This window comes from Scyliorhinus torazame, chromosome 11 (genome assembly GCF_047496885.1).
Source record: "Scyliorhinus torazame isolate Kashiwa2021f chromosome 11, sScyTor2.1, whole genome shotgun sequence".
Taxonomy (NCBI): domain Eukaryota; kingdom Metazoa; phylum Chordata; class Chondrichthyes; order Carcharhiniformes; family Scyliorhinidae; genus Scyliorhinus; species Scyliorhinus torazame.
Window position 1 is genome coordinate 167,713,677 of NC_092717.1, and position 25,643 is coordinate 167,739,319.

The following is a 25,643-nucleotide window of genomic DNA, read 5'->3' on the forward strand; positions in this document are numbered from 1 at the left end:
CTTGCTTTCCCTATTTCTCTGAGATCCTCCAGCTAAACAAATGTGCCTCCACCTATTTCCCACAACCCCAAACAATCATTGCTCTGATTCAGGCCTCTTGAGCCTAGCCTCGAATATTACCTCACCATTTTCTTCAACCACCTAGGCCTCGCACTTTGGAATTCCCTCTCTATAACTGTCCACCACTGACTCTTTAAGCCCTTCCTCAAAATCCACATTTTTGACCAAACCTTTCATCATGTCTACTGGTAGCCTGTTTGGCTCGATATCCATGTTTTTCAATTATTCAATGTTAAGCGCCCTGAGCCATTTCATTGACAAAGGCACGTATAAACATAACAAAGAACAAAGAAAAGTACAGCACAGGAACAGGCCCTTCGGCCCTCCAAGCCCGTGCCGACCATGCTGCCCGACTAAACTACAATCTTCTACTCTTCCTGGGTCCGTATCCCTCTATTCCCATCCTATTCATGTATTTGTCAAGATGCCCCTTAAATGTCACTATCGTCCCTGCTTCCACCACCTCCTCCGGCAGCGAGTTCCAGGCACCCACTACCCTCTGCCTAAAAAAAACTTGCCTCGTACATCTCCTCTAAACCTTGCCCCTCCCACCTTAAACCTATGCCCCCTAGTAATTGACCCCTCTACCCTGGGGAAAAGCCTCTGACTATCCACTCTGTCTATGCCCCTCATAATTTTGTAGATCTCTATAATTTGTGCTGTTGATCCCTGTCTTCCTCCACCTCTTCCCCATGATATTAAATGTTTATTAATTAAGTGCTTAAATGTACTCAGGTGATGAACATTAACTGGGGATACACTACATACAGACTGAAACTATGGCTGTCGGTTTTGGAGTGTTTGCAATATGTACCACCGAAAATAAAAGCTTGCGTGTGCAAATTTAGGCTCCTATCCTACCGTTTATTGCCTGGTTATCTGGCTGAGAGCACTTTGTTCATGTTTCCATTACCCCTATTAATTATAACATATGAAATTTCTGTTACGATCCTAACAGATAGTGAACAGAAAGCCCAATATTTTATTTTAATTTTGTATGTCTGAGGAAAGGATACCTCACTTCAGGAGTGATTTCATGGAAAATATGGATAAGATATATTGAAACAAACGTTAACACTAGCACAGTATTAAAATATAGTTACATAGGGCAGCACGGTGGCGGATATCAGTAAAGTTCACCAACATTATAATCCTCCAAGTTCTCTACGTTTCCTCATATTTTGACCTGCAATGCAGTATTGTTCCCTTTTGCCCCACTATTGAACAACTGCCTTGGCCCGAAACTTTGCAGTTTCCACTGAAAATCTCTCCAAATCTCCTGTCATTTTTTTTCTCCCACATCCGTCACTGACTCAAAATGCCTCAACCTGTTGACTTCAGGGGCGTCATTCTCCGACCCCCCAGATGGTCGGAGAATGGCCGTTGGCCGCCGTGAATCCCGCCCCCGCCGGTTGCCGAAGTCTCCGAAGGGAGAAAAGTTGGCGGGGCGTTAATGGCGCCGCTGCCGCGGAGAATGTCACGGGTCTGCGCAAGGCAGCCGATTTTCGGCCTGCCGATATTCTCCCTTCCGGATGGGCCGAAGTCCCGTCGACGTGATGACCGTTCACGTCGACGTGAATCAAACCTCCTTTTCATCGGCGTGAGCCGGTGCTCCAGCTCACGCCGACCAGCGTGGAGGTGAGTGACGGCCTGGGGGGTTGGCTCTGGGCAGGAAATGGCGTGGCCGCAGTCTGAATGTGTGGGGAGAGGTGTGTCTCGGGTTGTGTGTGTGTGCGCGGCGGGGGGGGGGGGGGGGGGGGGGGGGGTGGTTAGAGTAGGCTGGGCTCCGGGGGAGTGCCGGGAGGGGGTCTGTGCCGGGGTGGAGGTTGGGGGGGGTCCGTGCTGGGTGGAGGTTGGGGGGGGTCTGTGCCGGGGTGGAGGTTGGGGGGGGGGGGTCCGTGCTGGGGTGGAGGTTGGGGGGGGGTCCGTGTTGGGGTGGAGGTTGGGGGGGGGTCCGTGCCGGGGTGGAGGTTGGGGGGGGGTCCGTGCCGTGCTGGGGTGGAGGTTGGGGGGGGGGGGGGGGGTCCGTGCCGGGGTGGAGGTTGGGGGTTGGGGGGGGGGTCCGTGCTGGGGCGGAGGTTGGGGGGGGGTCCGTGCCGGGGTGGTTGGGGGGGGGTCCGTGCCGGTGTGGAGGTTGGGGGGGGGGGGGGGGTCCGTGCTGGGGTGGAGGTGGGGGGGGTCCGTGCTGGGGTGGAGGTTGGGGGGGGGTCCGTGCTGGGGTGGAGGTTGGGGGGGTTCCGTGTCGTGCCGGGGTGGAGGTTGGGGGGGGGTCCGTGCTGGGGTGGAGGTTGGGGGGGGGTCCGTGCTGGGGTGGAGGTTGGGGGGGGTCCGTGCTGGGGTGGGGAGGTTGGGGAGGGGTCCGTGCTGGGGTGGAGGTTGGGGGGGGTTCCGTGCCGTGCCGGGGTGGAGGTTGGGGGGGGGGGTCCGTGCTGGGGTGGAGGTTGGGGGGGGGTCCGTGCTGGGGTGGAGGTTTTGGGGGGGGGGGGGGTCCGTGCTGGGGTGGAGGTTTGGGGGGGGTCCGTGCCGAGGAGGGGGATGGGAGGGCAAGTGAGTTGGTCCACCTGGCCAGGGTGCCAGCCTCCGACAGTTGGACCCATGCGGTCCATGCCACCTGGCTGGGGGGAGGAGGGGATATGGGCAATGATGACATGTCGTCGTTCCCCTCCCCCCCACCAGGCCGTCATGTTTTCAGATCATCCAGCGATGTTGGCCGCCGTGGTGGCAGCCGCTCATGTCTATGTTGCCCTGGATGAGGAGGAGGAGGAGGGAGGAGCGTGCCAGAGAGGCGGCGCAGGCTGCCGCAGAGGGGCAGGCGGCAGCCGCCCAGGCTGGAGGGACACCTGACCGACAGGACGAGGAGGGGGAGGAGGACGTCGCGGCCCCACGGCAACGGAGGCACCCGAGGGCGCCCCGTGTGTACCGGCCCCGGCAGTCATACCAGGACCTCACGGACCGGAATGCAGGAGGAGACTCCGGATGAGCCGGGAAACCGTGGCACACATCTGCCACCTGCTGGCACACCTGTCACCGCGTGGCACTGCGGGGGACACCCTCTCCCCGTGTCCGTCAAGGTTACGGTGGCCCTGAACTTTATGCAACGGGGTCATTCCAGGCACCGAGTGGGGACCTGTCCGGCATATCGCAGACATCGGTGCATCCGGGCAGTGACAGATGCCCTATATGCCATGGCGCACCACTACATCCGCTTCCCCGTGGACCGGGCCAGCCAAGATGCCCGGGCCGTGGGCTTCTCTGCCGTTGCCGGGTTCCCCATGGTCCAGGGGCCGCGATCGATGGGATGCACGTCGCCGTGCGGCGACCTGCAGATAACAGGGCCGTGTTCACTAATAGGAAGGGGACCTATTCGATGAACGTACAGGTGGTCTGCGACCACCGCATGACGATCCTGCACGTCTGCGCCCGTCACCCAGGCAGTGTACACGACTCATTCGTGTTGTCGCGGTCATCCATCCCCGGCATGTACGAGGGACGCCATCCCCGGCTGAGGGGCTGGTTGCTGGGCGACAGGGGCTACCCATTGCGATCGTGGCTGATGACGCCTATACGGAGGGCCACGCAATGAGGCGGAGAACCGCTACAATGATGCCCACGTAGCGACAAGGGGAGTGATCGAGAGGTTGCTTTGGCGTGCTGAAGATGCGTTTCAGGTGCCTGGACCTCTCTGGGGGCGCCCTCCAGTATCGGTCAGATAGGGTCGGCCGCATCATTGTGGTGTGCTGCGTCCTGTACAACATAGCCCAGCAGAGGGGCGATGTGCCGCAGGCAGAGGAGGGCGGAGTGGAGGAGCAGCAGGGAAGAGGCCCAGTCCTCCCCAGATGAGGGGGATGGGGGCAATGGTCAGGGCAGACGGGGTAGACACAGGCGGGTGGCTGTCCACCGTTACCGGCTGGCCCAGCGGGCACGGGACAGACTGATAGACGCCCGCTTCACTGACTAGATGGGCGTGGGAATCGGGTAGTATGGCCACAGACCGCACACCATGGCAACAGCCGACCACCCACACCCCCCACCCATCCACCCACCCAGCACCCTCACCCCCCTCCCCAACCCCACCCACCCCACCCGCATGCACCCCCCCCCCCCCCCCCCCCCCCCATTGCCGATCCACCTGCGGCACAACGGGCCGGGCTCACACAGTTGCGGGTGGACGCGTGTCTATCGCAGGGCCATGGAGGATGATGACAACCCGCCCTGCGATGAGCTCCTGGCTCTACATCGTTGGACTATGTCTGACCCATGGCCACAGTACCACCATCCACCCGGACCATCCCTGCATGCGGCTGTGACACTGCAGCGCACGGTCCCGTCCTCTGCCCGGAGGATGTTGATGGCGGCCCAGGGGGAAGGGGGCAGACTCACCTGGGGCTGAGGTAAGACCACCCCTCACACACACACTTGCGCTCAACGTACATGACACCCCCGCACACTTTGGACAGAGCACAAAGGCAGCTTCTGTAGGTGTAACATTGACTTTAATAACCAAAGGAGTTCATGCACGTGCCCTAGCCCCTAAAACTCATCTGTGCCCTGCACCCGTGCCAACATACTCAGTGTCTAATTGTTTGGCCTTACGGGCCCTTTGACTACGTCTACGTGGTTCCCCAGACGGTACAGCAGAACTGGAGGTGGACTCCTGTGATTCCTGCCCTCTGACACTGGATCCCTTTGGCGGCCGTTTCCTGGGGCGTCCTGGCCTAGATGGGCCAGGCTGCGGCCCGGGTGACTGGGATGGCGAGCTGCCAGCCTGTCCTGCCCGTTGCCCACCCGATGCACCTGGGACGGAAGGGGGGGAGTCCGAGGTGTCGCGGTTGTACCGGGACCTCCCCTACAGAGGGAGCCGGGACGGACCACACCACCTCCTCCTCCCTCGGGGTGCCCGATGGCCCCCAGGCCTCTACATGGGTGGGGGATGCGAACGGACTGGCCATCCGACGCCCCCCCGACATCTGGCGCTGCCAGTCCTGGAGGCCCGTGCTGGTATCGACAGGGGTCTGCAGGTTTGCAGCCATGGAGCCCAGGGTGTTGGCAAACCCTGTCTGTGACAGTGCGACGCCGGCTCGCACATGGCCACTGGCGCCGATGCCCTCAGCGATGGCCTACAGAGACTGGGCCATGGCCTGCAGAGACTGGGACATGGCCTGCTGAGACTGGGCCATGGCCTGCAGAGACTGGGCTATGGCGTTGAGCGCCTCTGCCATCTGGCGCTGGCACTGGCTCATGGCCTCCTGTGAGAGGGCAGCAATTTCCTGGGCCACAGACGCCGCCTGCACGGAAGGCCCCAGGCCTCGCAAACCGTTCCCCATGTCTGACACCGTAACACCCATTGCCTCCACCGCGGACGCCACCCGTGCGGTGTCAGCCTGGGTGGCACGCATGACCGGCATCACTCCCAGCTCCTGGACGCGGGTGGACTCCTCCACCTGCGACCGCCGCAAGCCGCCCGTCACCCTCTTCGCTCGTCTCCGGGTCGGTGGTTGCATCGGATCTATGTGTGGGTGTGGTAACTGCAGGAACCCGGGATCCATCTGGGCGGCAGATGTTCGCTTGGGCTGGGCTGCCCTCTGACCGCCCGGTCCCTCCGCTGCTCCTACCTCCACTTGCTGTACCGGGACGGCTGTGTTGTGCGCACCAGTGAGTGTACCAGACGCCTCATTACTAAAGTGCCCAACCGTGGTGAGTGTTTCTGCGATGGTGGAGGGTGTTGGTGACAGCAGTGGCGTTGTGTCGTGCTCTTCGTCCCACTCTGAGTCCATGGCACTTTGGGGTGGGGGTTCGTCTCCACCCATCCACTCTGACTCACTGTCCGGTATTTCGTCTTCCTGGGTAGTGCTGTCCCGGGTAGGGGTGTCCTGGGTAGTGCTGTCCCGGGTAGGGGTGTCCTGGGTAGTGGTGTCCTGGGTAGTGGTGTCCTGGGTAGTGGTGTCCTGGGTAGTGGTGTCCTGGGTAGTGGTGTCCTGGCTCGGATGTGACGGGGGCCTGTGGCTGCCCCCCTCATCGCTGGGTGGTCGCTGCCGCACGTGACGGGGGTGTCGTCTCCCTGTTGCTCCAGGTCTCTCCGTCTCCCGTGGTGTGCGAGGGGCATCCTGCGGGCGTCGCATGCTGGAGGGTGCGGGTCTCTCCGTCTCCCGTGGTCTCCGAGGGGCATCCTGCGGGCGTCGCATGCTGGAGGGTGCGGGTCTCTCCGTCTCCTGTGGTCTCCGAGGGGCATCCTGCGGGCGTCGCTTGCTGGAGGGTGCGGGTCTCTCCGTCTCCTGTGGTCTCCGTGGGGCATCCTGCGGGCGTCGCATGCTGGAGGGTGCGGGTCTCTCCGTCTCCTGTGGTCTCCGAGGGGCTTCCTGCGGGCATCGCATGCTGGAGGGTGCGGGTCTCTCCGTCTCCTGTGGTCTCCGAGGGGCATCCTGCGGGCGGTCTGCATCTGCGGGGATGGGTGCCTGGACGTTTGGTCCTGCGATACACAATGAAGCATGCATGGTTAGACATCAGGCAGTGATCAGGTGATACGGGGAGGGGGATATAGGGGAGGGGGGATATGGGGACGGGCTGTCGGTGGCTCACTCGCTAGTACGCCCCCGACCTCTGCATCAGCAACCTCCCGGTCCGCAGGTCCGCCAGCCAGTTCCAGGGCCCTTTCCTCGTGTACGGTCAGTGGCCTCTCATCAGTGGGCCCTCCTCCAGTCCTCACATGCTCCCTATTGTTGTGTGCGCGCTTCTCCTGTCGGGGGGGGGGGGGGGCAGGGGTAAAAGGCAACAGTGTTAGGCAGGTATATGAATGCACGTCATCGGTTGCGCGTGCAATACAGAGGTTAAGGTTAGGGCTGGATTCACTTGGGGATATGGGGGATATGGGGGAGGGGGGATATGGGGGAGGGGGGATATGGGGGAGGGGGGATATGGGGAGGGGGGGGATATGGGGGAGGGGGGATATGGGGGAGGGGGGATATGGGGGAGGGGGGATATGGGGGAGAGGGGATATGGGGGAGGGGGGGATGTGGGGGAGGCTCACCCTGCCTGCTCTGACGAGGTCGTTCACCTTCTTGTGGCACTGGGTGCCTGTCCGTGGTGTCAGGGCCACAGCGGTGACGGCCTCTGCCACTTCCCTCCACAGACGCCGGCTGTGGCGTGGGGCAACTCTGCGGCCGTGCCCGGGGTACAGGGCGTCCCTCCTCTGCTCCACCGCGTCCAGGAGCGCCTCCACATCGCGTGACTCGAACCTCGGGGCTGAGCGACGGCCAGCCATCCAGTCGGGTGTTGCAGTCGGGTGTTCCGGTCGGGTGGGAGGGAGCTGCGCGGCCTTATGAGCCGTCACGCCGTGCAGCGCGTATGACGCTGCACGGCGTGAACCACTGCGCAAGCGCGGATCCCGTTACGTCGCTGCTAGCCCATTTCGGGCCGGAGACTATCGACCCATTTTTCCGACGTGACGCAAGTCGGATTTGCGCCGTTTTTTGCGCCGATCGGCGGACTTTCCGCCGATAACGGAGAATTTCGCCCCAGATTTCTCACTCTCACCTCCAATCATCTCTATGGCCTTTTCGTGACCTCTTCAGTCTTATGTTATATGGAGTTTGATATACATTTAATATGTGAGGTTTTCCTGCCAGAAACAAGTTGCTGCAAGTAATATAATGGAATCCCAGCACATTTTTACAGTGCATTTCAGATTACACAAATTTGATGTCTGAGTCTTAAGATCAGGTAGTATAGAATTCCTGTTTGAGTTTTTAGAGATATAATGAATATGTTGCTTTACATTTTCTGAAACTAGTGTCCATTTTATTTATTTATTTATCTTATTTTTTCCTACAATAGAGGCGGCATGGTGGCGCAGTGGTTAGCACTGCTGCCTCAAGGCGCTGAGGACCCTGGTTCGATCCCGGCCCCCCGGTCACTGCCCGTGTGGAGTTTGTACATTCTTCCCGTGTCTGTGGGTCTGACCCTACAACCCAAAACGATGTGCAGGGTAGGTGAATTGGCCACGTTAAATTGACCCTTAATTGGAAAAAAAGAATTGGATACTCTTAAAAAAAATTTTTTTAAGTTCCTACAATTAATCTGCTCTGAAATTATTTACTAAGTTTACACAGTATCTTCATCCCAGAAGCAGCACCATTTTTATTACGTTAGCTTTCCGAGAGACTAAAGCATTTAATTGATGTCAACCTATCCTATCGTTCGGTTTAAGGTATCACAGTACTCCTTACAGTTAGAAGATTCCTGTACTGAAATGTGCCATTTTCTGAATATTCTCCAGTTGCTTCGATATCGATCAGTGTGAAAAATGAGCTCTGCAAAATACTTTGAAAGTAATTGTGCCAGTCAAAGCTACCACATTTTTTATGAGTCCTACGTAGGTTTTGTGGCATTCATTGCTTTTGACAGGCAACTTAAAACCCAGCAAATGAATCTTTTTGAACTCAAAGGGAAACTTAGTTGTTTGATGTTTGGCATTTTGTTGAAGTATCCTATTCCTGTGATGTATTATAAAAATAAATCTGTGGTCCACAGTTTCTTTCAACTTGTCTTCGACACAGCTAAAAAGCTGTCACCTTTGAGATTTTACATTGTTTTGTTCATTGAAAAGCTGGATGAAAAGAATATCTTTTGGACACTCAGAATAGTAGAAAAGGTAGTGATCGTCAACTTTTATCACATAAATAATTTTATTTATTAGTGTGCAGTGACATTTCAAGTCAACCAGCAACAAGCGTTACAGTTTATTTCAGGATCAGGGAGTGGATTTAGTGTTTTGGAAATAATTATGGATGGGATTCTCCGATCTCCGCTGCTGAAATCAGGTTCGGCGATCGTCTGGAGAATCCCCGTTTGCGCTTAAATTGGGGGCGGTGCCACTTTTGAGATGCTCCACCCCCTCCAAAACATCATCTGAGGCCCTCTCCCGATGCTCCGCCACCAGTGGGCCGAGTTCCCGATGGCGTGGGTCACTCATGCTATTTTTCCTTTTCGGGAAACCGGTGTGAAGGCTGCGGACTGAGTTCAGCGCCGCCACAGTCAGGTGGGAGCCATTCCGCGGGCAGGGGGGCTTTGGCAGGGGCTTGGGGCACTGGTGGGGGGTGGTCTGGGGGTGGCGAGGGGGGTTACTGGGGGACATTATTTGGCAAGCCGGGTCCGTGCACGGTTGGCACCATGTTGCATGGCGTGGCCACTGCAGGCAGCCACCGTGCACATGCGCAGCCATGGAACTGGCAATTTACCAGCCGAATCCGCAACTAGAGCAGGGGGCTTTATGCTGCGGCCTGCTAGCCCCCCCCCCCCCCCCCCACCAAACGGAGGATTGGTGAAGCTTTTGCGCTGTTTTTCGGGCACAAAACACCACTGTTCACACGCCAGCGTCATCATTTAGTCTTCAAAACAGATAATCCATCCCTATGTCTTTGAAGATTGCTGTGCATAATAAACATGCTTAAAATTTGGAATTTCTATTTCCTATTTTATCATTATCAAGTTGCCAAAGGTAGTGTTTTTATTGCATGACCAATGCAGAAATGTTGCAAAGTTTATAAAGTTTTGGTTTAATATTACAGATCACTTGCTGCTGAATGGGGCCGATATGGTATGAGGTTCAATGTGATTCAACCAGGACCTATTAAAACAAAGGTATTGGTAATTGTGCTTAGAACAAACACTATTATTTCCTTGTCTATGAAGTAGGCATTTATTTTTACTTTCATCAAATATTTTCTTTCTTAATTTGTTCTTCATGTGTATCCAGATTGCAAAATACATTGTGCAAATTAATTTGAATATTAGCCTAGTTTTTATTAATAGAATCATGGAAGGGTTATGGCACAGAAAGATGCCACTTGCCCAATTGTGTCAGTGCCAGCTGAAGAACAAGCCACCCAGCCTAATCCCACTTTACAGTATGTGGTCTACAGCCCTGCATATTACGGTACATGAATTAGAATTAGAATTTACAGTGCAGAAGGAGGCCATTCGGCCCATCGAGACTGCACCGTCTCTTTGAAAGAGCACCCCACCCAATCCCACACCTCCACCCTATCCCCATAACCCAGTAACCCGACCCAACACTAAGGGCAATTTTGGACACTAAGGGCAATTTTAACATGACCAATCAACCTAACCTGCACATCTTTGGACTGTGGGAGGAAACCGGAGCACCCGGAGGAAACCCACGCACACACGGGGAGAACGTGCAGACTCCACACAGACAGTGGACCAAGCCGGGAATCGAACCTGGGACCCTGGAGCTGTGAAGCAATTGTTCTAGCCACCATGCTACCGTGCTGCCCTATATGAGGTGCATATCCAGGCACCTTTGAAATTAGTTGAGCATTTCTGCCTCTACTACCCTTATGGGCAGTGAAATCCAGAACCCCACAACTTGTTGGGTAAAAAATATTTTCCTCCCCCTAATCTTTTACCAATCACTTTATATCTATACCCCTTAGTGACGGACCCCTCCGCTAAAGTAAATAGGCCCTTCCCATCCACTCTTTCCAGACCCCTCACAATTTTGTATTTCTCAATCAAATCTCCCCTCAGCTGTTTCTATTTGAGGGAGAACAACCCCATCTTATCCAACCTTTCCTGCAATTTTCTGATCCTGGCAATTACCCTGTACCCTCTCTAACCAGTTACACCCTTTCCATAATGTGGTGACCAGAACTGAACACAGTTCTTACATTGTGGCCTAAATAATGTTTTATATAGTTCCGGCATAATCTCCCTGCTCTTTTATTTAGTACCTCACAAAATAAAGGAAAGGTTTCCATATGTCTTATTAACCACCTTATCAATCTGTCCTGCTAACTTCAAGGATCTGTGGACAATCACTCCTAGGTCCCTCACTCCTCTACACCTCCATCATCCTATTTCCATTTTGTATTCATTTTCATTGTCAGTATGTAAAGTTTAAAATGAATCTAATATAGTATCAGCAGTTAGTAATGATATGAGAGCATCCTGAACATATTCATTAGTTGCTGATCATCAGGATCTATAATTTTGTTGATTTCTTGTTTTAATTATAGAACATTAAGCAAAAGCGTTTACAAAATTGAAGGTAGAATCATAGAATAGCGCAGCACAAAAGGTGGCCATGCAACACCGACGCCATGGAAGAGCAATCTAATTAGTCCTGCTCTTTGTCCTACCATGCATTTTTTTTCTTCTTCAAAGTGTGTCACCCATGACTCAGTTGGTAGCACTCTGAGTCAGAGAGTGTGGCTTCAAATACCACTCCAGGACTGGTGCACAAAATTCATTGCTGACACATAAGTGCACTGCTGAGGAGAGGCTGCATCGACAGAGGTTCTATTTTTTCTGGGGGTTGGGAAAGGAGCAAACTTTGGGAGCAAAAAGGTGGCGAAAGAGAGAGCGAGAGTTCAGAGCCATCCAAGCAGCGGGAGATAACAAATGTTTGGGACCAGCTGCTGATACACAACTTGTGGGTTCAGAGCCACATCCAAAACAAAAATCAAGGTGTGACACCACAGTAATGTCATAAGTTGATTGACCAGTGAATATTCCTGCTTCTGAACTGAATCTAAACAAATGGCAGATTAAAAATTGTAATATTATAAAGTATTAAGAATAAATAGCAAGTGAGTAGCTAATGGGTCTTTTGTTTTTAAGTGCTGGAGTGGTGGTTGTGCAAGGAAGACTGGAAGAGAAATAGTGATATGTGATTCAATAGCATGGGGACTAGCATGGGGCGTTTCTGCAGCTGTAGACATAAATTCAAGATGTTGTGTTGCCTCCCTGGTGCCAGGATCAAGGATGTTAGTGAGTGGCTGCAGAGCACCCTGGGGCTAAAGGAGCAATGTGATCCTGCAGTCAGAATTTAGGGAGCTAGGTAGGAAATAAGCAAGGAGGGCCTCAAAAGTAGTAATCTCCAGATCACTCCCAGTGCCACACGCAATTCCTTAAAAAAATGTTTGTTCTCAAATCAATGGCCAGCGTTGTTTGTGAGAGCCCTGCTCTTACCCGAGCTGTCTCTTTGCATCTTGTTGTCATGCCATCCAAATGGATAGTGGCTTGAATTTTTTTTATGTTCAAGCTATCTATGAGTCATCTATTTGATCCACCTGGTGTTTGTATGAGTCAATAGTATAAATAGCCCTTAACATGTCAGAAAATGAGCACTGAAACACAAAGTTTGATAAGCTACAAATCCACTTTTGCTAGGTTTATGGGCAAGCTATGAACCAATCTTTTATGCGGAGAAGCCTGGCATGGATCTTTAGCTTGATGAACTAAAGCACATTTCAGTTGTCACCCTGGTGCAGCAGGCGAGCTAAACTCGGAGCATTAATGGGATATGTGCCCCTTTACGGAAAATGTATACTCCCCTTTGTAAAGTGACCTTTTTGTTGGTCTAGTTTTTGACCATCCCTAACACCACCTTTTATACAGTGTTCACTTTCTCCTGGCCCGGGACAATTTGGGACATTTTTCCACATTTACAATTTAACAATTTAATTATATGCAGGTCACCTGCAAGTCGAGGTGAAGTGATAGTGGTAATAACCATTTATTCAGATGGCAGCCTGGATACGGATTAATTATTGCAACAAATGTATGTGTTATTACTCAGATTGATTATATCCAATGACTGCTCATGAAACTGATATTCATGGCATAATGATCCAAACACGAGCAACCAGTATTTGAAGTTACGTGAGATCAGGGCAGTAAAGGTTGGTTAACTCGAGACAGTTTAGATGAATAAAACATTTCTGCAAAATGTTTCTGATATCATCAGAAAATAACATTAAGCTTTCTCGTCTGTACCAGAAATGGTCAGTTTTACCAAGTTTTCATAGTGGAGCTGACTGTTTTAGGATTTTAACTAGAGTAGATTTTATGAATGGGTGAATGTCAACTTCAATAATATTGCACTTAGGTTCCTACTGGTCAAGGCTGTGGTTTGAGTATCACAAAATATCAACTGAATTTAAAGTCTGAATTGAAGCTGGTCTAGTGTAAGGTGGACAATTAAAAACATTTTTGTCAGGAAGATGTATTTAAAAATCTATTAAGGCTGATCTTAAAACTTATTCTGCCCTTGCCTTGATGTAGCAGTTAGGTGGGTGGATCTTATGTCTTTTAGCCTTCTTCCAGATGCATACTTTTTTTTGAGTGGATTATATTTAAAACATTTCACTCAGAACAATTGTGTCAGTAGACCCATGTAGCTGCAAAAACGAGAGTGATTTGGCAATTCTAAAGCAGCAAATTTGTCATGGTTATGATATTGCACTATTAAGCTACACACTGAATTCTCTCATATATGCTGCCTTTCCTGCAGCGTATTTCCAGCATTTTCTGTTCAGATTTCCAGAAAACACATTATTTTGGTTTTGTGAATTCAAATCCTAGTATGGCAGGTTGGAATTGAAGTCAATTAAGTCTAGTAATTTATTGATTGATGCCAAGAAAAATAGCACAAAAGTTGCTGTATAAGTTGTTACTTAAATGGGTCACTTCTACAGTTCAAACCAGGAAGAACGCCTAACTCCAGTCCCACATGCAGTTGGTTAGCTCTTAACACCATCAGAGCAACTAGTGGTGGACAATAATTGCTGTCTTTCCAGTATCAGTCTATTCTGTTTCCCCAAGATATATTGTTCATTTGCAAGAATGAATGTAATTTTACTACATTTCTCTTTCGGGCAAGATTTATAAATAATGTATCAGAATCATGCTATGCCCTCATTAATATGTAAGCGGCTGAAGTAGTATTATTATTTTTTTTTAAAATTAATGTATCCAATTCATTTTTTCCAATTAAGGGGCAATTTAATGTGGCCAATCCACTTAACCTGCACACCTTTGGTTGTGGGGGCGAAACCCACGCAAATACGGGGAGAATGTGCAAACTCGACACGGACAGTGACCCAGAGAAATAATTGTATTTAAGTGCAAACTAAGCATTCATTTACTGAAACATATTTTGACTTTCCAATTCTCTCTCTTGGGCAGTCCCTCAGCGTTGAGGATGGCTTGCTTCCATTCTGGGGTGGTGGGTTCTGCAGTGGCTGGATAGTCCGATCCTGGATCCGCAGACTCTGTCACAAGTTTGGCAGATGGTGCTTGATGAGGTCGGTGGTGGGATGCTCTGGATTCTGTGCTCTCCTGCTGTTTACAGTTGGTCTCCGCGTGATCTACTCTACGACACTCGAGGTGATTGGCACCTTCGCGGATGCTTTTTCTAAGGCAAGCGATTCCCTCGTGTCGGTGGGAAATAGGGAGGCTTTCAGAGTGTCCTTGTAGCGTTTCCTCTGGCCTCCTAGTGATCGCTTGCCATTGCGGAGCTTGGAATAGAGCACTTGTTTGGGAGTCTTGTGTCGGCCATGCGGGCAATGTGGCCCGCTCATCGCAGCTGGCCGAACATGACCAGTGCCTCAATACTGGGGATATTGGCCAGGAAGAATCGCTCATGTTGATATGCCTAGCCTGCCAGTGGATTTGCAGGATTTTGTGGAGGCAGCATTGGTGATATTTCTCCAAGGATTTGAGATGTCTGCTGTACATTGTGCATGTTTCTGAAGCTTGCAGGAGGGCTGAAGATAACAGCTGTTCTGTAGACCATGAACTTGGTGCAGGGTTTGAAGTCTAGGTCTTCGAATGCTCAGTTCCTCTGGCATATCCTGACATATCTATAGAAAGCTTTAGGGTTATCCTTGATCCTACCTGCCAAAGACTTCTCATGTCACCTCCTGGCTCCTCTTAGCTCTCTCTTTAGGTCCTGCCTAGCTAACTTGTAACTCTTGAGCGCCCTAACTGAACCTTCATGTCTCATCTTTACATAAGCCTCCTTCTTCCTCTTGACAAGTGTCTCGACTGCTTTAGTAAACCACGGTTCCCTTGCTCGACCACTTCCTCCCTGCCTGACAGGTACATACTTATCAAGGACACGCAGTAGTTGTTCCTTGAACAAGCTCCACATTTCCATTGTGCCCATCCCCTGCAGTTTTCCTCTCCATCTGATGCATCCTAAGTCTTGCCTCATCGCATCATAATTGCCTTTCCCCCAGATATAACTCTTGCCCTGCGGTATATACCTATCCCTTTCCATCACTAAAGTAAACGTAATTGAATTGTAATCACTATCACCAAAGTGCTCACCTAGCTCCAAATCTAACACCTGTCCTGGTTCATTACCCAGTACCAAATCCAATATGGCCTCGCCTCTCGTTGGCCTATCTACATACTGTGTCAGGAAACACTCCTGCACACATTGGACAAAAACGGACCATTCTAAAGTACTCGAACTGTAGTGTTTCCAGTCAATATTTGGAAAGTTAAAGTCCCCCATAACAACTACCCTGTTGCTTTCGCTCCTATCCAGAATCATCTTTGCAATCCTTTCCTCTACATCTCTGGAATTTTGCGGAGGCCTATAGAAAACCCCTAACAGGGTGACCTCTCCTTTCCTGTTTCTAACCTCAGCCCATACTACCTCAGTAGACGAGTCCTCATCAAACGTCCTTTCTGCCACCGTAATACTGTCCTTGACTAACAATGCCACCCCTCCCCCTCTTTTATCACCTTCCCTGAGCTTGCTGAAATATCTAAACCCCGGCACCTGCAACAACCATTCCTGTCCCTGCTCTATCCATGTCTCCGAAATGGCCACAACATCGAAGTCCCAGGTACCAACCCATGCCGCATGTTCACCCACCTTATTCCGGATGCTCCTGGCATTGAAGAAGACACACTTTCAACCACCTTCCTGCCTGCCGGTACACTCCTGCAACTTTGAAACCTTACTCATGACCTCACTACTCTCAACCTCCTGTATACTGGAGCTACAATTCAGTTTCCCAACCCCCTGCTGAACTAGTTTAAACCCTCCCGAAGAGCATTGGCACATTTCCCCCCCAGGATATTGGTATCCCTCTGGTCCAGGTGTAGACCATCCTGTTTGTAGAGGTCCCACCGACCCCAGAATGAGCCCCAATTATCCAGAAATCTGAAACCCTCCCTCCTGCACCATCCCTGTAGCCACGTGTTCAACTCCTCTCTCTCCCTATTCCTCGTCTCGCTATCACGTGGCACGGGTAACAACCCAGAGTTAATAACTCTGTCCTAGATCTAAGTTTCCACCCTAGCTCCCTGAATTCCTGCCTTGCATCACTATCCCTTTTCCTACCTATGTTGTTGGTACCTATGTGGACCACGACTTGGGGCTGCTCCCCCTCCTCCTTTAGGATCCCCAAAACACGATCCGAGACATCACGCACCCTGGCACCTGGGAGGCAACACACCAACCGCGAGTTTCTCTCGTTCCCACAGTATCTTCTATCTATTCTCCTAACTATGGAGTCTCCAATGACTAATGCTCTACTCCTCTCCCCCCTTCCGTTCTGAGCAACAGGGACAGACTCTGTAGATGGAGAAGAGCGTTGGTGCGATAATGCAGCCCTGCTTGACCCCAGTTTGCACACACATCAGGTCTGGTTCAGTTGTTGAGGATTCAGGCTTGCTTGTCATCGTGGAGCAGGTGGAGAATGCTGACGAATTTCTGCCGGCAGCCGAATTTGAGGAGGATGCTCCACAATCTCCCATGATTGACAGTTGAAGGCCTTTACGAAATCGAAGATGGCCCTGTGCAGAGATTGATGCTGCTCTCTGCACTTTTCATGGATTTGTCATGCACTAAAGATCATGTCCATTGAGCCTCTTGATGGGCGAAAACCGCACTGAGACTCAGGGAGGAGCTCTTCAGCCATTGGGAGGATGTGGTTGAGGAGTATTGTCGTGATGACTTTCAAATTAAATTTATAATGTATGCAGAGAATCATTTATATCGTTTGCATTTTATAGGGTGCCTTCAGTCGACTTGACCCAAGTGGTACGTTTGAAAAAGACCTGCTAAAGAGAATTCCAATGGGCCGCTTTGGGACAGTGAATGAAATTGCAAACCTTGCTGCCTATCTCTGCAGCGATTATGCTAGCTGGGTTTCAGGAGCGGTAAGTTCATATTTGGAGTGAAATGTAAATTGAAAATGCTGGAAATAGCAGGTCTGGGAGCATCTGTTCTGATGAAAGTTTATCATATTGAAATATTAACTGTTTCTCTCTACAGGTGCTATCAGACCTGCTGAGTATTTCCAGCATTTTGTACTTTTAGCTTAGATTTCTCGCATTCAATGTTTTGTTTTAACATTTGGACTGTTTTTTTATTGAACACACATGCTCTTAAGAATAAACCCATAAGTGCCAGTCAGTGATAATTTCCAATAAGACAGAACTCAACCACTTCCCTTGATATTCAGTGGGATTACCATTGACCAAAACCTCAACTGGACCAGCTGTACGAATACCATGACTATGGTCAAATGTTGGGTTCTTTCCATCATTTGATGGGAAATTCATCCCTTTTTGGAATCGATTGGTCACTATGGGGATCATAACAGTATCTTAATTGTTGATGTGTCAGAATATTTTGACTTCCCTACGTGAGAGCATTTTTAGCTACCTTCACGTCATGGACAGCAGTGGTTTACAGACGCCCACCATTAAAGGCAACTATGAAGGGGTAATTAATGCTGGCTTTGCCAGCGTTATTCCTGAATTATAACATCAAATCGTAATGTTCCATAATATTGCATGGGGAAATTTCTGTAGTATAAGAAATATGTTTTTTAAAGTTTCAAGTCAAATGTAATTGAATATTAACCTTGTGGTTATGTTGTTTTAGGTAATAAGATTTGATGGTGGTGAATATGTTTCAATAGCTGGTGAATTTAACAATCTACAGAAGGTAATGTCAAATTCAGCTAATATTCCATTGTTCTATAACCCCTCTCTCCTAGGATTAGTTTCTGATTTCCCTACATATAAAGGAGGCAGAACAAAATAGTTATATATATCATAGGTCACTGATATAGATTGAGAGGCAGTAGATTTATAACTGAGAAGAGGAGGCACTATTTCTCACAGAGGGTGACGAATTTGTGGAACTTGCTGCCCCATAGCGCGATGGAGTCCGAATCATTAAATGGTTTCAAGAGGGAGGTAGATATATTTCTGATTTTTAACAAAATGGTTAAAGGGATATGGGGAATAGGTAGAGAGGTGGCTTTGAGACCAGGAAGAGATCAGCCATGATCTGATTAAATGGCGGAGCAGGCTCGAAGGGTTGAATTGCCTATTTGTGCTCCTAATTCCCATGATCCGAAAGCTGTCGGCAGTCTTTGTATTGATCCAAAAACTACATTTTTCTGACCCGAAGTAAGTGTATCAACACTAAGACCCTGCATCAATTGTATGCACAAGAATTTGTTATGTATACTCACGAGATAAAGTTCATTTCCCTATTACTGGTTGGTAATATATTACTTTTTATTATAATTATTTGGTTTCCATATGCATCTTTCAAAAATATGAAACCATATACAATGCATTTATCTCTATTTGAATTGTGTTATGATCTTAATTTGCCAAGAAACTAACAAGATTTTCCTGTTTTTAAAATTCTAGGTTACAAATGAGGAATGGGATAAGCTAGAATCTTTGATCAGAAAAACCAAAGGCTCCTAAGCATGGAATAGATCTTGCAATCAACTGAATATAATTCACAATAATGCACATCAAGAATATTATGTCAGGCAATGTGATCATTTTATTCAAGTAAAAGAGTTCTTGGTTTTCATTTGAGTTATTTTAATTCATTTTTAAAATAATTATTTTCAAACTTGAAATATCTTTCGAGGAAATATATTACTTAATTTAACGCTGGTTGGAGAATCATCGTTTGACAATTGCAGTGTGCAAATCTATTCCAACAGCCATAAGGCAGAGTGGAATTGAGCAATTCTGGAACTTTTTCCATGCAGCATATTGTTCTCATCATTATGTCTATCATTATATCTCATACTTGCATGGTGCCAAGAAATAGGAATTGAGGATGATTGTTTAAATTTGTAAATTAACATTTTTGGACAGAAAGAGATACCTGATTATTATATTAACAGCATAGTATACAATTCCTTTCAAATTCAACATGTAACAGTTTGAAAAGTAAATGTTTAAAAACAATTATAGGGGCTTGATATTAGATTTTATATAATGAATTTTTTAATGACTTGTTTTAATTTTGAAATATCAACTTAAAAGTGAGTCCAAAAGCACTGCTCTGTCCACTGATGCTGCAGTGACCAAGTTATAAACAAAAAAAAAGTCCATGATACTCTGATGTGGAATCCGTATTAAAAGTACAGATTAATTGCAACGCTGGATGTGTTTATGTCTGGTAATGGCCTTTTGTCAGTTTGCTTAAGGTTTCCTGTTTGTTTAGTTTCCCCATACTTCACGCATTTTCAAACTGTTTCCTCAGTCTCTGCATCCTCTGTGTTACAATCCATGTTGATGTTATAACTGGACGGGATGATCACAGAATGGAACCCTGGCTCAAAAAACGTGGAAGAACGGAGTCACAAGATCATTAAGGTTAGCTCAGTTAGTTGGACAGCTGTTTCGTGATGCAGAGCGACGCCAACAGCACAGGTTAAATTCCCGTACCAGCTGAAGTTATTCATTATTGAATTGAATTGGATTGGATTGGTTTATTGTCACGTGTACCGAGGTACAGTGAAAAGTATGGTTCTGCGTGCAGCTCAAACAAATCATTCCGTACATGAAAGGAAAATACATCAAAGGGCAAACAAAAACCACAATGTAAATACATAGACATAGGCATCGGGTGAAGATGTGTGAAGAGGTCAGAACAGTCCATCAGTCCATAACAGTGTCGTTTAGGAGTCTGGTAACAGCGGGGAAGAAGCTGGTTTTGAACCTGTTAAAGGGCCAGACTCTTGTATCTCCTGCTCAATGGACGAAGTTGGAAGAGTGAGTAAGCTGAGTGGGTGTGGGTCTTTGATTATGCTGTCCGCTTTCCCAAGGCAGCGGGAGGTGTAGACAGAGTCAAAGGATGGGAGGTGGTTCATGTGATGGACTGGGCGGTATTCACGACTCTCTGTAGTTTCTTATGGTCCTGGACCAAGCAGTTAGGCCAAATTAGGCTGTGATGCAGCCAGATAGGATGCTTTCTATGGTGCACCTGTAAAGGTTGGTAAGAGTCAATGTGAACATGACAAATTTTTCCTTAGTTTCCTGAAGAAGTATAGGCACTGTTGTACTTTCTTGGTCGTAGCGTCGATGTGGGTGGACCAGGTCAGATTTTTGGTTATGTGCACACCTAGGAATTTGAAGCTGTCAACCATCTCCACCTCGGCCCCATTGATGCAGACAGGGGTGTACAGTACTTTGTTTCCTCAAGTCCACGACCAGCTCTTTAGTTTTGCTGAAATTGAGGGAGAGATTGTTGTTGTTCCACCACTCCACTAGGTTCTCTATCCCCTCCTGTACTCTGACTTATCGTTGTTCGAGATCCGACCCACAACGGTCGTGTCATCTGCAAACTTGTGCATGGAGTTGGAGCTAAATTTTGCCATGCAGTTGTGTGTGTATAGGGAGTATAGTAGGGGGCTAAGTACGCAGACTTGCGGGACCCCTGAATTGAGGACTATCGTGGAGGAGGTGTTGTTGTTTATTCTTACTGATTGTTGTCTATGGGTCAGGAAGTCAGGGATCCAGTTGCAGTTCTCCTTTGGCACCGAGATGGTGGTCTTCTTGAAACAGGTAGGAACCTCGGACCAGAGTAGGGAGAGGTTGAAGATGTGTGCAAACACATCTGCCAGCTGGTCCGCGCAGGATCTGAGTGCACGACTTTCTAAACCGGATTCTCCCGCTTCAGTTTCTACTTGTATGTCGGAAGAAGGAGAACCGTCTGATGGAACGATTTTCCGAAATGCGGTTGGGTATTGGATCGGTAGGCACCCTTGATTTTTGTGTAGCCGTGGTCGAGAGTTTTGTCTGTCCCTAATGGGACAGGAGATGTGCTGGTGGAATTTTGGCAGTACACTCTTGAAGTTAACCTTGTTGAAGTCCCTGGCCACAATGAACAAGGCCTCCAGGTATTCTGTTTCATTGTTATTTATAACTAGAGAAGCTTCGAAGTTTTAGTTTAGCCTATTTGATTGCAGTTGAAGGCTTCTCAATACACCGGACGGACCGCACAGTGTCATCAGACAAAGCAAAGGGTTGAGGGGTTTGCTTCCTCATCAACTCCTCCTGGTGCTCAAATGTGGCGACCCTGGCGACCTGCTGCTCCCCGGACCTGGAATACCTTCCACGTGAGTTCACTTCAGCCATCAACACAGCAATCTACATCCCACCCCAGGCAGAAGTGAAGAAGGCGCTGGACAAATTGTACACCATCTCTACCTTAGAAGGTCCAAGTTGCTAAACAACTGCTGGTTTATTTACACTTCATGTCTTAGCACCTCTAAACACAATGGAATCACAGTTGGAATTTAAACAAACCCACACACATACAAACACCACTGTCCAGCTGTATCTAACTATAGGTTTTACTCTTCCAAGCACAGAAACCTAAAATGAAATCCACTTAAACTGTTTGATACAACACCCTGGGCTAGTGCTTGATCAATTCCAGCCACACTTGACTCGGAGTCGCAACACAATTAATTCTTAGCAAATACCAGATGTCTCTGGTCTTTGACTGTCCAGTAACTACAGTCACCAGGTTTGTAAATTTAAACAATATTTTTTATGAATCTCAATAACTATAATTCGCTATGCAACAAATACAACTGGTTATCTATTATCTCAATCCTACTCCCTCTATAACTTACCCCACCCTCTACACACACAAGGCTGTAAAACTGAGGGAAAAGAGGAGTGTAAAATAATGAAGAAAGGATAAGGGTCTCTGTTTACGATGTTCCAGTACAGCTTTCTTCAATCTAGACCTTCAGTTGGAGGTTTTTGTTTTCAGTCTGTAATGGTTTTCACTTTAGATTCATCCAGGTTCTCTGCACGTTCCGAAACCAGTAGTTGGGCAGTATTTCTGGAGAGAGAGAGAGACAGACCCTCACAGCTGCTCCTCTCAGCGATCAGGATCCAACTGTCACACCCTGCCTCCTCTGAAAATCATTCCACTCGGGTAGGACTCAATCACCGTCTGTTGCCAGGCAGAATACGGCCTTTGGCCAATTTATTAGCCACCGGACAACCAAATCTCTCCGATCTCTTGGGTGCCAATAAGTCTGAGATGTCCTGTTCAGAAGCACAGTGTACTATTTTGCAAATTTTGATTTCCCCATAGGTCCATTAAACATCCATGGGTAATAATGATAACCACAAGATAAAACAAATGGGAAATAAAGGAATCAACAGGAAGGACCCTTACAAAACAATACCTTATTTCTAATGTTTACCAATACAAATATAAATTCCTTAAAACTACCTTTGTTTTCCTAACACCTCCCCTTTGAAAGAAGATGATTATGAAACCAAAAAGAAAATGCTGGAAAATCTCAGCAGGTCTGGCAGCATCTATAGGGAGATAAAACAGCTAACGTTTCGAGTCCAGATGATCCTTTGTCAAAGCAGATGATTATGAATATTTCTTTACACTGGTGTTACATCCACTTTACACAAACTTAACATCATAAATATCTAACCACAATCTATTACATCATACAAGCATATTTCCTTAATTCACAATAGCAAATGTAATTTTATATAATGACAGTGATTTGACCTAAACAAAGACAATAACCTTTAACAGCATTATCATCTATATATGGGAAGGCAATGTTAACAGCCATTACCTTTCCAGATGCTTCCTTTCCTACTACTGCGACTGACCTTCCATTTAATTTTGAACAATCTGCCCTAATATGTTCCATTTTGTTACAATGAAAACACTTAGGCCTCCAAATGTCATGTCCACCTTCAACAACTTCACTTTGATCTGAGGTGAAATTTCCTGACCATTCCCGACTGTTTCACCTCTTTCTTGACTATTTGTTTTCTTTTCTCCTTCCCACTTTCTGTCTTTCTCATGTGTAAAATGATGACGATGTGATCCTTTGGTTCTGCAGACCAGTTCGTAATCATCAGCTAACTCTGCTGCCCGTCTAGAGGTTTTAACCTTTTGTTCCTCAGCAAGCATCCTAATAACCAAAGGAAGTGAATCTTTAAATTATTCTAAAACAATCACCTCTCTAAGGGCTTCACATGTTCTCGCTATCTTTAACACCCATATCCAACAGTCAAAATTATTTTGCTTCACCCTCTCAAATTCAATATGAGTTGTCCACGCTCTTTTCCTGCGTTTTGAAATTTCTGCCTCTACACCTCAGGGGTCAACCCATATGCACTAAGGATAGCTTTTTAAAATTACATCTTAATCCACAGATATATTTTCCTACAATGATGCGTACACCTCACTTGTTCTACCTACCAGTCTACGTGATAAAAGTAATGTCCAAATTTCTTTTGGACATTTCATCTGGTTAGTTACCTTATCAAAAGAAATAGAAAAATGCCTCTACACCCTTTTCCTCAAATGTTGGAAGAGCTTGTAGAAATGTAAGTATTCCCCCATGAGGTTCATGGCTCAAATTACTTCCTTCCTCAACCTGCTCGAGTGTCTCTTTTTTAACTTTCAGCATTTTAAGTTGAAATTCCCTCTCTCCTTTTTCTCTTTCTGACATTCCAATCCTTCCACTTCGACATCAAGTTCTCTCATTTACATTTAATTTTCAAAAGCTCTCTTTTTCCATTTCTAATTGTTTTATTTGTAATTGAATTTTAGCAAATTCAATTTCCTTACGTTGTGAAATACTTGGTCTATCAGACACTCCTTGCAATTTTAAATGTTTCAATATGCTTTCAATAATGTCAGCTCTCCTTACGCCTGAAGGTAATCCCAACTCCAATTCATCTGCCAATTCAGTTAACTGATTCTTGATTACTTTTTATAAACCAGTCAAAGTTACATCTTCCATCTTTGGGGAAGTCTTAGCAATTTCCGACACCATTTTTGATTCTAACATGTACAATATACCCCATTTACTCCTTTTAAAGACTCTCAAATCCCACCATTTAACAATAAATCCCAGACAAAATGTTACTATTCAGTATCATGCTTTCCATGTTTCAAAATATTCCCAACAAATTATTACTAATCAGCATCCAATAACCCATACTCCACATTTTGAAATCCCGCAGGAGCCCCCATTTTTGATAGGATCCCAGTTGATGTTCTAAATGGCGGGAAGATCCCAGATTGGAACCCAGGCTCAAAAGACCATTACTTTTACTTTTTCTTATAAAAGGTGGAGGAACAGAGTCACAGGACCGCTACTTAGTTTTAACAAGAAAAAACATTTATTAAACATGGAAAGATTGGATTATAATACAATACTCCATTACTCCCCCTTTAGCTTTGCAATCAGACACTGATTTTAAGATTAGCACAGATTACAGAGTACATTTTAAGGTACAATGATCTCATTAACACAATCGTCCCTTTTAAGCGCATAGATGACTGTGGTAAGAGACATTCCTCTCTGAATCCAAGTGAATGCCTGTGGATTTCTCCTCAAAATCCCCCAGCTGATTCTTATACTGTGAGCCACCTTGTCTCACTGAACTTCGGCTTCCACATTAGTGATTTCAAATTCCGCTTAAAAGTCACACTTTCTAATCTTTTAAATTACGTTTTCTCTCCTCTGCTTCCATCAAGGTGTCGGTTTCAGGTTTTACACCTCTCCCTTCAGGTTTCCTATGTCTTAAAGAATTTTACACAAACTCCGAGGTCCAGCCACCAATTTCTACAATTATTCTGGGCCGCCATAATTTCCCGCGACGCCGGTCCAACGCCCTCCCGCGATTCTCCTAAGCGGCGGGAACGGCACGGTCGAGTTTCGCGGGCCGCAGGCCGGAGAATCGCCCAAGACACCCAAAACGGCGATTCTCCGGCACCCCTGCTATTCTCAGGCCCGGATGGGCCGAAGTCCCGACGGCGTGACCCCAGTTCACGCCGTCGCCATTCACACCTGCTATTTAAAGTCGTCAGCCAGTCGTGCTGGCTGACGCTGAGCAGGGAGGAGGTGAGCGGACTGTAGCGCAGCGCACGGAGACCGGGTCGGCTTCCCTGAGAAGGCTGCGGCCAAAGGGGGGGTGCGGGAGAGTGTGCAGGTGGGGGGGGGGGGTGCGGGAGAGTGTGCAGGTGGGGGTGGGGGGTGCGGGAGAGTGTGCAGGGGGGGGGTGAGGGAGAGTGTGCAGATGGGGGGGGGGTGCGGGAGAGTGTGCAGGTGGGGGGGGGTGAGGGAGAGTGTGCAGGTGGGGGGGTGAGGGAGAGTGAGAGTATGCAGGTGGGGGGGGGTGAGGGAGAGTGTGCAGGTGGGAGGGGGTGGGTGAGGGAGACTGTGCAGGTGGGGGGGGAGGGAGAGTGCAGGTGGGAGGGGGTGGGTGAGGGAGACTGTGCAGGTGGGGGGGGGGTGCGGGAGAGTGTAGGTGGGGGGGGGGATGAGGGAGTGTGCGCAGGTGGGGGGGGGGTGCGGGAGAGTGTGCAGGTGGGGGAGGTGAGGGAGAGTGTGCAGGTGGGTGGGGTGCGGGAGAGTGTGCAGGTGGGGGGGGTGAGGGAGAGTGTGCAGGTGGGGGGGGTGAGGGAGAGTGTGCAGGTAGGGGGGGTG

At 48.4% G+C, this 25,643-nt stretch overlaps 1 protein-coding gene across 1 annotated transcript in view; it reads left to right on the forward strand.

Annotated features, from left to right (window-relative positions):
* Positions 1-19,303, forward strand: part of decr1 (2,4-dienoyl CoA reductase 1, mitochondrial) — a 39,924-nt gene extending 20,621 nt beyond the window's left edge. Inside the window, exons 7-10 of the mRNA XM_072467984.1 lie at positions 9,624-9,696; positions 16,894-17,040; positions 17,771-17,833; positions 18,553-19,303. Of these exons, the coding sequence (XP_072324085.1) occupies positions 9,624-9,696; positions 16,894-17,040; positions 17,771-17,833; positions 18,553-18,612 (343 nt within the window). The 3' untranslated portion in view covers positions 18,613-19,303. The remainder of the gene's footprint in view (positions 1-9,623; positions 9,697-16,893; positions 17,041-17,770; positions 17,834-18,552) is intronic.
* Positions 19,304-25,643: the final 6,340 nt, after the last annotated feature.